Source organism: Dermacentor albipictus, chromosome 2, assembly GCF_038994185.2.
Source record: "Dermacentor albipictus isolate Rhodes 1998 colony chromosome 2, USDA_Dalb.pri_finalv2, whole genome shotgun sequence".
Taxonomy (NCBI): domain Eukaryota; kingdom Metazoa; phylum Arthropoda; class Arachnida; order Ixodida; family Ixodidae; genus Dermacentor; species Dermacentor albipictus.
Genome location: NC_091822.1, coordinates 11522979 through 11536586, shown reverse-complemented (window position 1 = coordinate 11536586; position 13608 = coordinate 11522979). Strand labels below are relative to the sequence as shown.

The following is a 13608-nucleotide window of genomic DNA, read 5'->3' as shown; positions in this document are numbered from 1 at the left end:
TTACCATTTTTCACTGGTTTATAATGACTGTTACCAAGTTATCAGAGCAAGACATGCCTACTTTATCTAAAATTTCTTTAGTGTTACCAATCTTATACCGAAAGAGAGTTCTACAATCGGATTGCATGGGTGATACGAGTATTCGACATAGAGCAACTTTGACTAATGGGAGCAAGCTGACCTGGAACTAAGAAGCCCTACTGGGAAGGCAAGACCAGCCTTGTTCCTAAGGTATTTTAAGTGTGGTTTATCTTCTTTCACAATGGTACCTTTGTAAAATACTTCTCACCAGTCTGTGCCAACTACCTTCTTGGTGTGCCCTTGGCTCTGGGGTTCTGCATGCCCTGCATGATGATCTGCGGAGAAGGTTTGAAATATCAATTGCTGTGCCTGAATGGTGGCATAGCCTACTGCATAAAGACATTCCGAAATTGTCAGCTATACAAGACACTGCCAACAAGGCCTCGTGGGACTCCTAAAGTCAATCAAACCTTCTAATGGCCACTCCAGCAGATTGGAATGGACCTCCTGGTGCCATTTTGAATGTGAACACTCAGGAAAAAGTGGTCGACTTGTGTTGGGGACCAACAAAATTTTATGGATAATGTGGCGGGTTGAATTAAACAAGATGTTTAAAAGACACCAGAATGCACTGCTGGTTTATTGGGCAGTATTCGTACGATTCTAACCTGCCACTGAATCAAATGCACCTTCATTTTCTGTGTGTACAAAGCATAAAACTAATGTAGATGTGTGATTAAGGCTCCTAAACAAAATAGAAATCTGATTCCCACCCAATTTTTTCAACAACAAAAAATAGGCAAGGGTCTCACATGTGTTGCGCAATGGCTGACACTTTTCTAAAGTTAGCTTTGCTGCAATATATCTCTGTTCTGCGTGCATAGGAACACCACAAAGACATTTTTTGGTATCGTATTGAATGACACCACACAGGCAGTTCTTAGCCTAATTTTCCTGAAAAAAAATAATAAAATGCTATGCATTGCAATTTGGTAAGTACTGGGGTTGTGCGAATACCACATAGTAGATATTGAATTTAATACTGAATCGAATCAAGAAAAAGAAGTTGAATGTCAAATCAAACCTTAGAAAATTTTTCACAAAGTTTAATGCTTACAAATTTTGGCCAAGAAAACGGGGGGCTTCACATGTTTAGCCGCCTTCTAGCATTGCATAACAAGAATGTAGCATGCTATCGGTAACTTCAATACATAGAAATCAAGATACACAGTAACATCCACTCTTGAAATCAGGAGTTCAATGAAAACTCGTCTGGTCGGGATTGCTCATAGTCAAGGGTAAAATGTACGCCGACCAAAAACATTAAAAGAAAAGAAACCAAGACGTTTCGGCTCCCATACGGCGGCCTTGTTCACAATGAAGGTAAACGAAATGGGGGTGATGATTATGTACGTGTAAATAGATGGCGCAAACAGGGGGCATAAATGGAAGGAAGGCTGCCGTCATTGCAGTTCAGCATGGTGTTAGTAGTTTGGATTAGTAATGAGTCGAGATGCAAACGCAAGGTTAGGTATCTTTCAGTGGCTAGCACATGCACCCTGCCCCAGTCAAAACATGTCCTTCTGTTATAGAATGCTTGGCAAAAGCGTTAGAAGAAACTTCTTTTTTTCACATCATGATAGTGTTCCTTGATGCGCCTTTGAAAATTGCCCGTCTCGCCAATGTAGACTTAACTACAGTCTGCACAAGGAATGTTATACACAACACCTGGGCACCTTTCTTTTGGAAGCTTGTCTTTCACATTTACAAGCACGTTTATTGAGCTTTTTCACTGGCACGTGTGCAACGTGCACATCAAGAGAACGAAGCATGCGGACTAAGGCCTCGCCAGTGCCGGGAGTGCAATGCATTGCAGTATGTTTGCGAGGAATAAATGTGGCGCAGGAAACACTGGGCGGGCGGGATGGGTGGCACTGCACTGAAGCCACAAATGAAGTGGGTGGCTGTTCCGTGAAAGTTCAAGATGAACAGCTTCCAAATCTTTTTGTAGTTCTTTAGGAGAACTGCAGGTTTGTTGCGAACGTTGTATGAGCGATGCGGCGACAGAACGTTTGTGGCAAGCAGAATGAATTGACATGAAGTTCAAGTAGCGTCCTGTGTGCGTAGGTTTTCGGAACACATTAAAACAAAGTGCTGTTCCTTCATGTTGCACCGTGACATCCAGAAAAGGCAAAAGATGATCCTCCTCCAATTCAATGGTAAAATTTATGGCATGTTCTATTCATTTTAAATGCAACAAAAAATGCATCCAGGGCATCCTTAATTATCACACAAAAGCTGCCATCCGTATATCTAAGAAATATTCTTGGTTGTGGCACGAACATCGCATCGAAAAGGCGACAATGCAATAAAACACGGATGGAGATGAGACGACAGAGACGAGTTATGAACTTCCAACAACTGTTATTGTGAATGAGTTACAAATATATGCATGTTGTCCGCTCCTGGGGCTATCATCTGCACTTGCATAAGTATGGCAGCGCTTTGTGTGAGAGCACTGAGAGCAAATAATTTTGCACAATCCTCCCCGAGTCTAGAAATCTGTTCCGATTCTGCCATTTCCAGTGTTGCGTGCATTTCACTCTTCTTAATAATAGAACTGTTTACAAGGTCAGGCGAACAGTCCTTGCAAGTCAGACAGTGGCTTGCCAGAAAACCTTGAAAATCTTTATCTTCACGCGCATTTTTTGTGCTCCCTTAATGGGAGACCTGGACCTCGAGCAATACCATTATTGATATTGCTGCTATAGGAACGAAATTTGTAGGTAATATGTAATTTATTGTGCTTGATGTAAACATGTAATTAGTTTTTCAATATAAAATGAGGAAAATAATTTTGAAAATATTTCCTGTTCCCATGTTTCGGGATAACTAGCAGAAAATTTTTTGCATGAAGAAATGTAAAAAGTATGTGAAAATATTCCTGAATGTTTAAGGAGTGCAGTAAGCATTGTCTCATGTTTCTACCTCTATTCTATCCAAAGTTACAAAAGTTGAAAGTTGTAACTTGACATGGGGGGGGAGGGTGATATATATATATTTTTATCTTCCTCAAAATTTCAATATGTTTCAAGGTGCAGAAATGTGGAATTATAGTCTTACTGCACTCCCTGGGAGCCTAGCTATCAGATAAAGCAAAAATTATTCAAATTGGATGATTAGGCATGTAACTGATTAGGCATGAGAACACGACTTTCATGTTATAACGTTGGGCCACCTTTTTCCGATTGCGTGATAACGTGTGAACGTAAGGTATCACAGTTACCCTCTGCCTACACTGTGCGCAGGCTTCACAAGTTTGCGGCTTTGTGCACATCTTTTTGAGAAAGCCCTCCACGACCGCAATGAGGAGGCAGTGAGGATATCTGGTGCTCAGCAGTCTTTCGGCTTGATGATTGGACGCATATGAGATACAGTGGGAGCAAGATTTGCAGAGAGCGCTCTTTAGGCACAGCGTGGCAATAAACCTGCCAGAGTTGCTTAGTGGCTATGGTGTTGGGCTGCTGCACACGAGGTGGTGGGATCGAATCCTGGCCATGGCGGCCGCATTTTGATGGGGGCGAAATGCGAAAACACCCATGAACTTAAATTTAGGCGCACGTTAAAGAACCTCAGGCGGTTTAAATTTTCAGAGTCCCCCACTACAGCGTGCCTCATTATCAAAAAATGGTTTTGGCACGTAAAACCCTATAATTTAATTTTTTAACATGGCAATAGCTCGTTTAATGAGCTTTGAGTGGGCGGTCTTGAAAGGCAGAAGTTGTTTGTTGGCGCACAACTTGTTGGCACCAATGCCTGTCTACAAACGGCGTCGGAAACAACAGGCTGCCGTATGGGCAGTCACAAAGATGGTGGCCGCGAGCAACTTTCATACACTCGCTTTCGTTTTTAGAGCGGTTTGTCGGCTTTCTGAGAGTTGCGCGGCTGTTGCGAGTACATCTGAGTTGATTCGTCAGCAAACTGTAATTTAAGTTGTGAATGCCTGATGAAATTATGTTTCATTGTATTTCTAAGTATGTACCTTATAAAGTTAAAAAAACGAGAAAGCACAATCCCTGGATCTCACGTGACATCATTCATGCCAAACGTAAAGTCAAACGTCTGAAAAAATTAATGAAACTAGCACCTAAACCTTCATCTCGAAGTAATCTTACTCTGGCTATCCAAGACATGAAATCTAAAATAAAGACAGCGAAGTCAAACTTTTACACAAACACACTTCAAGGATTTCTAAGAAATTCACCAAGCAAATTCTGGAACTACCTTAATCCTAAGGCATCAAGTGATCCCCAAGTGTCGCCCGAAACTAGCAAACAAAGCGCTAATTCACTAAATAACTACTTTTCTTCTATCTTCACATCTGACGATGGGAAACTACCCCAAATTGACATCACCGTTAACAGCACACTAAGCCCCCTCACCGTCACGGAGGCCGGAGTACTGAACCTTCTCCTAAACCTGGACACAAAAAAAGGGCCAGGCCCGGATAAAATACCCAACGCTTTCTTGAAAAGGTACACAGAATGGATGACGAAGTACCTTTGTATAATATTTAACAAATCATTATCATCATCTGTTCTTCCACAGGATTGGAAATCCGCAAAAGTTGTCCCAATACATAAGTCAGGCTGCAAAGACGACCCGTCCAACTTTCAGCCGATTTCGCTTACGAGTACCGTGTGCAAACTTCTAGAACACATCATACTAAAACATATAACCGTTTTCTTAGACAAGGAGAGTATAATATCACCATATCAACATGGCTTTCGCCGAGGCCTTTCTACAATCACTCAACTACTGGAACTAACCCACGACATATCATTTAATATCGACCAACACAGACAAACAGACCTCATCCTACTCGATTTCTCGAAGGCGTTTGATCGGGTATCACACAAAAAGCTCATAAGGAAACTTGAGGCTACATTAGGTACAGGCCCCATAACTGACTGGATTTGTGACTATCTTACTAACCGTACCCAGTTTGTGGAAGTGAATGGACAGATTTCCCAGACAGCCCGGGTAACATCGGGAGTCCCCCAAGGAAGCGTTCTGGCTCCCGTTTTATTTCTAATTTTTATTAATGACCTACCCGCAAAAATCACAGGAAACATTAGGCTGTTTGCAGATGACTGCATCCTTTATCGAAACATTAACTCGTATGATGACCATATAACATTAAACAACGACTTGAAAGCTGTGTCTAACTGGTGTGCCCACTGGCAGATGACCATCAATACTAAGAAATCTGCTGTTCTTTCAATCACCAGAAAAAAAAATAACTCGAACTTTATGTATACCGTTAACGACGTGCCACTAATACGAGTTCATGAACACAAGTACCTCGGATTAACGTTAACACATGACTTCAGATGGAACTCCCATATAAATAATGTCACAGCAACTGCAATGAAACGCCTTTTCTTTCTTGGAAGGCACCTCAGACTAGCACCACCCGATACAAAACTTCTGGCTTACAAAACTTTCGTCAGGTCAGTCCTTGAGTACGCAAATGTTATCTGGTTTCCACACACTAAACAACTAATTAAAAAACTAGAAGGTGTACAAAGGAAAGCTCTACGGTATATATACAATAAACATAAATTAACAGACTCGCCCACCGAACTACTTAACAAAGCCGGAATCCTAACAGTACAAAACCGAGCTGTACTAGCCCGTTCTAAACTTATGTACCAGCTTTTACATAAGAAGCTTAATATCGATACCTCTAGATATATCTCCAGAAATGAAACACGGCCGACGCGGCATAAAAACACACAAACACTCAATGAGCATTCTTTTCATACCGATTGCTTTAAGAACTCCTTCTTTCCTTTAGCGATAAGAGAGTGGAATAAACTTAGTGAATCCATTAGTAACAGCTCCTCACTAGATACATTTGCTAATTCAGTGGAAGAACACCTCCTTGCCTTACAGCTCTGACACATAGCCAGGTTTGTTACCAATCTTCATAGCCTAACACTTTAATCTATGAGTGTGCCTTTCGTATGATGCATCATACGCATGACTGCATCCTGTTTGTCATGTTCATTAGGTATTGTACATCACATGTGCTTTCAGGTGTTTTTTTTTTCTTTTTCTTGTTTGGTTTCTGGTTTTCTCAGATTCCTCCTTGTTATAGTATATTGTGCCAAAATATTGCATTTGTGATGAACTACTTATTTCTTTTGTTTAGTGAAACCAAAACCTTTGCAATAACACACTTATGATTATATAATCTATTTATATTCTTTGTTCGCAAACACTACCCTATGTACTTGCCCTTCCTGTTATAATCCCATGAGGGATTGACAGTATGTGAAAATAAATAAATAAATAAACAGTGCCGATTAGTCCTAATAGCCTAGGCAGCATAAACTACAAATCTGTAGCTGGCCGATGTGGTAATGGACCACAAGCTGTTGCAGAATGCTTGCCACTGATATGTTCGCACAGGTGGCTCATCAGCTGTGTTCGCTGCCGACGTCACGCATGCAGGTTAAGGTGGCGGTCCCACTGCGGCGGCACGAGCCCGCCGTTTTCAGTAATTTTGGAGCAACCGTGGTGGCTGTACGACTTAGGATATAAAGTTGTTGTACATTCCATGAAAAAGCCTAATTCTTGTATATTCCAACTATATATAATATAAATAAATTGATTATCGTGATTTAGAAATAAATGTTCAAGAACAAGCATGAGATACGTGGTTTTCGCGAACTGTGTCTCAGTTGTGACCTTATTTAGAAGAAACTACCGCATTTACTGCATTGCGGCTTGCTCTGTAGCTTTAGGACATTTATCTATTTCCTAGACGCAGCAAAATAATGTTGAATTTTTACTTTTAGGATAATTTGCTTTTGAAGATTGCCAAATATTGCAACTTATGTTGTAAACAGCCCGGCAACTACATGCTCAAGGAAGCTAAATTTTGGATAAATTAGAGTTCAAGGAATTTCCATTTAGGACGCAAAATTTCATTTATGTACCTTTATTAGTTTTCCTAATAATGCAACCGAAATTCAGCAATATTTAGAATTCTGGTCCTACTTTTGCCCATTCTTGCGGGAAGGTACTAAAAGTACAAAGCTGCCGTTTTGGATGAGACAGTTGGAAGCCTGAATTTAAAATCTCAATGCATACTTTTTCAATAAACCAAAAGAAACGCTGTACGGAATGCGAGAATTTTGCTATCTTTTTTTCACTGGTAACATCAATAAAGTCGACGCAATCTTCAAACCGTACCACGATCTAAGGATTCGTATCCCAAGCATTAGCAGCTAGGGTCATTTGTTATTGTAATATGCTATAATCACAGCGACAAACTGGAAAGAAAGGAGGAAATTTATACTATTTTTGCACTTACATGCAAAATTTTCACCTAGCGCCATCTACACGACTGTCACAAAAGTGCTGGACCGGGAAGTTCACAGCTTCTCCGACTGTGGCAGGCCAAAACATTTTACCTCAGGAACGAACGCTTTAGTCTTTTCCACCGAAGGACTCCTGGGGTGAAATCTTATAATGGTTCCGAAAGGGAAACGGTTCTCTTGCCCTCACGTGATTGGTCAGAATTGTGGTTGCGTCAGCGGCCGTCAGAGACAGCGCTGCGGTACCGCAAATTTTGAACACGTCACGCACCTGTCAATAATTTTCAAAGCAAACCCGTCGTCTGCCATGAGTGGAACTGGTGAAGAGGTAGTTCGCTTTGGGTTCCGTTGCTGTGGCTTGGCTGTTTGCTTGCGACCATGGCCGCGCCACCTCGGAGACTCACAGGTGGTGCGTGCTCGCGCGCGTTGATCGTCTCTGAGGTGCGACTTCATACACACATGAAAACTTGCCTCGGGTTGCTCTCCCGGACCCGTCAACAACTGGAGGTGCTAGACGCATTATCAGAGCTGACAGATGAGGAGTTTCGGCATCATTATCGTCTGTGAAAGGGAGCCATCCGATGGCTGTGCGACAAACTGGAGGATACGGGCAGCCATCACCCTTGCCATCACGTGCAGCCTGAGGAAAATGTCCCTGTGCGACGACGTCATAGAATAAAGAACCAACTTTCAAAATTTCCGTACAACTGATGGCGATGGGGCTATTTCCTTTGATTCGAGTGGTAACACTTTTTAACGCGTGGATTACCACCTGGCGACGAACAATTAAACAAATGGTAATATTATATGGACAGTTCACTAGGTGGACACTTTGAGAATACTTTGCGTGGCCACAACTGTTGGCACTGCACCTTGCACTGCCTGATATAGGCAGGTCAACTGCGTGCCTCCTGGGGGTTCTGCAGTAGCAGTGCCATCTGGGATCACAAAGCAGTCAATTGTGTTAGAAGCTGTTGTGCGTACAGGCCATCTACTGAGCTTATTGATGAAGCAGCAGGCATAGCTTGTAGGTAGTAGGTCACTGTTGCTTGTGCCACTTGTGAGCAGCAGCATGGCCCTGATGTGCAGTGTGCTGCTCAAGGCCCTGTGGGAACGGCCTCAACATCGGGAGGCCATTCTGGCAGAGGCATCGCGGGCAGGCCGCCAGTTTGTGCGCTTCGTCAACATGCTGATGAATGACACAACCTTCTTGCTGGACGAGTCCCTGGAGAGCCTCAAGCGGCTCCATCAGGCAGCAGCCATGGACTGGGATGGACTGCCACCTGGTGAGCAGCAGGGGCGCCGCCGACAGTTGGCTCTGGACGAGCGCCAGTGTCGCTCGTACCTTACCCTGGCCAGGGAGACGGTGGACACGCTCCACTACTTGACTGCGCACGTGCCCGACCCCTTCCTACGACCCGTAAGCACATTTTCTCTTAGCTGCGAGTCAACAAGTAGGCTGGTTCAAAGCAATGCCCAAGAGAATGGTAATTAGCTCCGAATAAGTTGGAATAGTTGTGGGATTTGCGTAGAACTTTGACATGAGAGGAGATGCTACTCAAAACAAGCTTTATTTTTAATTCTTTTTACTACAGATTTGAAAATACTGCCATTCATAGAGTTATTTATGTAGATTTCAATACGTATTAAGGTTCTGTGAAGCTGCTATATTTAGTTAGTTATGTCCTACACAACTTCAAAATATAGTGATCTCTAGAGGCACCTCCGTGTGTATAAAATTTTCCTAAAAAGCATCGTGCCGTAGCTTATTTAGCTTGTTGTAGACCACAAAGTGCTGGTATCTATCCAAACTGCATATACAATTACTGGAACTATGCGAAAATAATTAGGGCACTTCAATTTTTTCAGTGTCTCATGAAATCTAACCTTGTACTTTTGCCACTACTGCTGAGAGATATTGCAATTTCAAGTACATAAAAATCCATGTATAATACGAAGTTTTTTTTTTCCTATTATTAGCATCCCAAATTTTAGCCTCATACAATATGCGGATCCGAACAAAAATTTGTCAGAAATTTGGGCTAAAAGATTTGGTTTCCTTATTGCTGCGTGGCTATGGCTTGACTTCGTTATTGCTGCGTGGCTACGGCTTGGCTTCCTTGTTGCTGCATGGCTACGGCTTGGTTTCGTTATTGGTGCATAACTACAGCATCGTTTCTTTATTGTTGAGTGCGCACCTTGGCATCACACGTGCAAACCACGCTTCGCAAAGTGCATGTTTTTTATTCGTCATTGAAGGACCAAGATGTCTTTACCGTGAAAACAGTACTTGGCTGCTTTCAAGAGAAAGGTTATTTTAGCCGCCTAAGACATTGGCAACAGTGCAGCCAGGAGGCAATTTGGTGTCAACGAGAAAAGCATTTGCGGATGGCGTTGACAGAAGGAAGCCCTTTTCGCGTGCAGCAGAACGCGAAGAAGCTTTTGCTGCCCAAAGAGTGGGACATTCCCGAAAATCGAACTTGCCCTGACAGAGTTTGTATGCCAACAGCGAGCTGTTCATCTAGCTGTGAGCGTGGGCCTTATGCAGGCAAAAGCTAAGGAGCTTGCAAGAGAAAAAGGGCTACTGAGCTCTGCCTTCAAAGCGAGCAAGCACTGGATTTATCACTACATGTGCTGTGCTGGATTTTCCTTACGCCGCTGAACTTCGATTTCGCAAAAGCTGCCAGAATCGTTCGAAGAGCTTGTGGCTTTCCAGCGCGACATCATTTCGCTGCGCAAGTCCAAGAACTTTCAGCTAGGGCAAATTGGCAATGCTGACCAAACGCCTGTTTATCTGGACATGCCATTGCCCCTTACCAAGCACGAAAAGAGCTCTAAAGAAGTTTATGTCCGGTCCACTGGCAATGAGAAAATGCGAGTTACCGTCATGTCATGCACAACAGATGGACGTAAGCTCCCGCCCTATGTCATCTTCAAGCACAAGACAGTACCTAAAGGTGAGGAGCTGCCAAAAAATGTGGTCGTGAGATGCCAAGAGAGAGGCTAGATGAACGAGAATCTTGTGCTTGACTGGATAAAGTCCGTCTGGTGTAGGCGGCGCAGCGCACTGTTGCGTTCCCGTCCATCCTAGCGCTGGACACATTTCATTGCCATTTGGCCAACTCAATGAAGAGGCTGTTGCGCGAATCCAGCGCTGAACTCGTCGTTATCACGGGTGGGTTGTAAATAAAGGAAACATGAGACATCCACCTAAACAAAGCTAGGTGCTACAAAGGAAACCCATACGGGTTCCACGAAAGGAAAACTTCACAGTTCAAGAAAAATTCTTTCTTGAATAGAAATCTTGCCTTTGCTTCTGAGTTGTTGATAAATTCGACTTCGCCTGCCATCTGCTAAGCGCCTGGTTAGCTCAGGTGGTTGAGTGGCTGCCCCAGAAAGGCGGTGGTCCCGGGTTGGAGTCCTGGACCAGGACGAATTTTTTTTTAACTGCGAAGCTTTCCTTTTGAGGAACCCGTGTGGGTTTCCTTTGTAGCACTTAGCTTCGTTTAGGTGGATGTCTCATTTTCCCTTTATAATTACTTCTCTCCACTTTGTGGGTTTCCGCAGAACTATTACGTCATGTCCCAGGTGGGATGACGTCTCAGCTGCTGCCTTTAGATGTTTGTGTGAACAAGCCGTTCAAGGACACAGTCAAAGCGGTGTTACGCAGATAGGATGCGCTCAGGTGAGCCTGCAGTGACACCAACCAAGTCGCTGAAACGGGCTTCGTCAGCCACGTTATGCGAGTGGATTGTGAATGCATAGGCCAGCATACCAAAGGACATTGTGCATCGGGCATTCAAGAACTGCGACATCTCAAACACGGTCAATGGCACAGAGGATGAGTACCTCTGGGAAGACATGTCCGACCAGGAACCATCTGAAGATAGCCCAGCTGAGGAAGACAGCGATTGAAGTGCGGAGTGCTTCTCATCCTGAGAGCACGGACACGAGGACAACCACCCAACTATATCGAACCCGATCCTAGCGTCTCGCTCAACGGAACCAAGATCCCTACAGTGGACTCTCTTCGCATACTCGGACTTCACATCCACAAGGACGGATCAGGGGTGGCCACTCTCCCGTGTCTCCAACGCTCACTGTCACAAGTTGCACACCTCATCAAGAGGATCACAAACCAAAGAAGCAGACTCAAGGAGCATGACAGACTAAGCCTAATTCAAGCTCTCCTAATTAGCCGCATCACCTACAGAACTCCCTACTTGACGCTCAAGCCGACAGAAATCAAGAAACTCAATGTTGTCACTCGAAAAGCAATCAAAGTAGCCTTGCTCCTCCCACCCATGGCATCAACGGAGAAACTCCTCAAGCTCGGCGTCCACAATATGTGGAAAGAGCTTGTCGAGGCTCATAAAATCAGCCAACTAGAGCAGCTCAAGCGCACACCCACTGGATGTGCAGTTTTGCGCTACCTCAACTACAGCGAAAGCTACATTGCAGACACAGACCAGAGAGCAAGAATTCCACCTGCAGTCTGGGACTGTATCAGTGTTGCAAGTATACCACGCAATATACATCTAACTTACCACAAGGAGCGTCGGCAAAGCAGAATCCGCACACTCAGCAAGAAATACGGGAGAGACCCTGATACGAGGTACACCGATGCTGCCCGGTATAATAAACGAAACGCCTTTGCTGTAAGTGTCACGGATCACCAAGGCAAAGAGCTTGCAGCTGTCACCATCCGAGCAAGAGCCCCCGAGACTGCAGAGGAAACAGCAATCACTCTGGCAATAACTTGCCCTGAAGTAGCAGTAATCCTAACAGACTCCCAAGCAGCAGCTCGCAACTATCAAAAAGGACGCATATCAGAAACCGCATTCAAAATACTTACTGTAAAAACGCGGACTATAGGTCGAACCGGAATATAGGTTGATCCCCCAACTAACGAATTCTAAAAATGAAAAAATTATTTTTCAATGGCAAAAGTACCGAAAGACACCCTTGCCTTAAAACAAATGCGACTCATGCACAATAGCGACAGTATTTATATAAATGCTGCTTGCATGTGCACCCGGCCAATTTTTAACATATAGCAGCGCGACCATCGACCCGCGTGTTTGTCAGCAGCTTATCATCACGGCGCTGAACGGCGAAACAAACGAGATACGCGCATGTGTACACGTACGCTTAATTTCGCTATTTCGCCGCTTCTTGCCGTGATGAAAAGGTGCAGACAAACACACGGGTCGATGGTCGCGCGATACTGTTAAAAATTGGCTGGGTGTACAGTATGCAGAAGGGCACGAAGTACACAAGCGCTACTCCGAATCAGAGCAACGCCTTTGATCAGAGTGGTCCGAACTAGAGTCGGATGACGAGTGCTTCTCGCTGCCCAGTCCAGAAGCACGCGCTATCTCTACTGCTTTCACATAGATGCATTCGGCTGTCACAGCCAGCGATCTTACATGCAGCTCTCGGACCAACTCCACAAACTTGTCTTCCAGTTCTGTGGTCTGCCCACAGAATGACGTTTTCTGTTGGTTTGCTGCTTCTGCCTCCGCCAGTACCGAATGCTATTTTCAGATACTCCAAATTCGCGCTGTGCCGCGAGGTTGCCATGGGCTTCCACCCACTCAATCGCCTTTTTCTTGAAGGCAACGGTGTCTTGTCGTCGGCTTCCGCTCATTTTGAAACAAAATGTGAAAAAGCAGCCTTTGACCAATATAACTTTGTGACAATGTAAACGCAAATCGGCGGTGCCACAATGTCGCCACGACGCGCTGCTGCTGATGGCGCTTCTTCACTTCATCCACCCATTGTTGCAAGACTTCCGTAGTTTTTTCTGCCTATGTCCGGTATATGAGACAAGGGTCGACTTTTCGCAATGGTTCTTCGAAAAAAAGTTCGACCTATATTCCGGTTTTTACGGTAGAAATCACATCGCACGCGCCCCGCTCCCCGACACCCACATCAACTGGTTTCCGGGCCATCAGGGCATGACAGGATATGAGGCGGCACACGCCGCTGCCCGCAAGCATACCAGCCGGGCCTTTCTTGCCATACCACACTAGGGCGGCCACCAACGTTGATGACATCACCCTAAATGTACTCGGAGCTTCTGCAACACCACCCACCGACTCAGCAGAAGAACATACACTTAGCACACAAGAATCTGAGCAAAGAGGAAGAAGTCATCCTGCGCCGCCTACAGACAAACACCTACGTACACGGAATA

The 13608-nt window shown here is 44.4% G+C and overlaps 1 protein-coding gene across 2 annotated transcripts in view; it reads left to right on the top strand.

Moving 5' to 3' along the window:
• The window catches only part of Ube4B (Ubiquitination factor E4B), a 453934-nt gene that overhangs the window by 416259 nt on the left and 24067 nt on the right, over positions 1-13608 (top strand). For both annotated transcript variants that reach the window (XM_065440684.2, XM_065440682.2), the window contains one exon: positions 8499-8829. In XM_065440684.2, coding sequence (XP_065296756.1) covers positions 8499-8829 — 331 coding nt within the window. The remainder of the gene's footprint in view (positions 1-8498; positions 8830-13608) is intronic.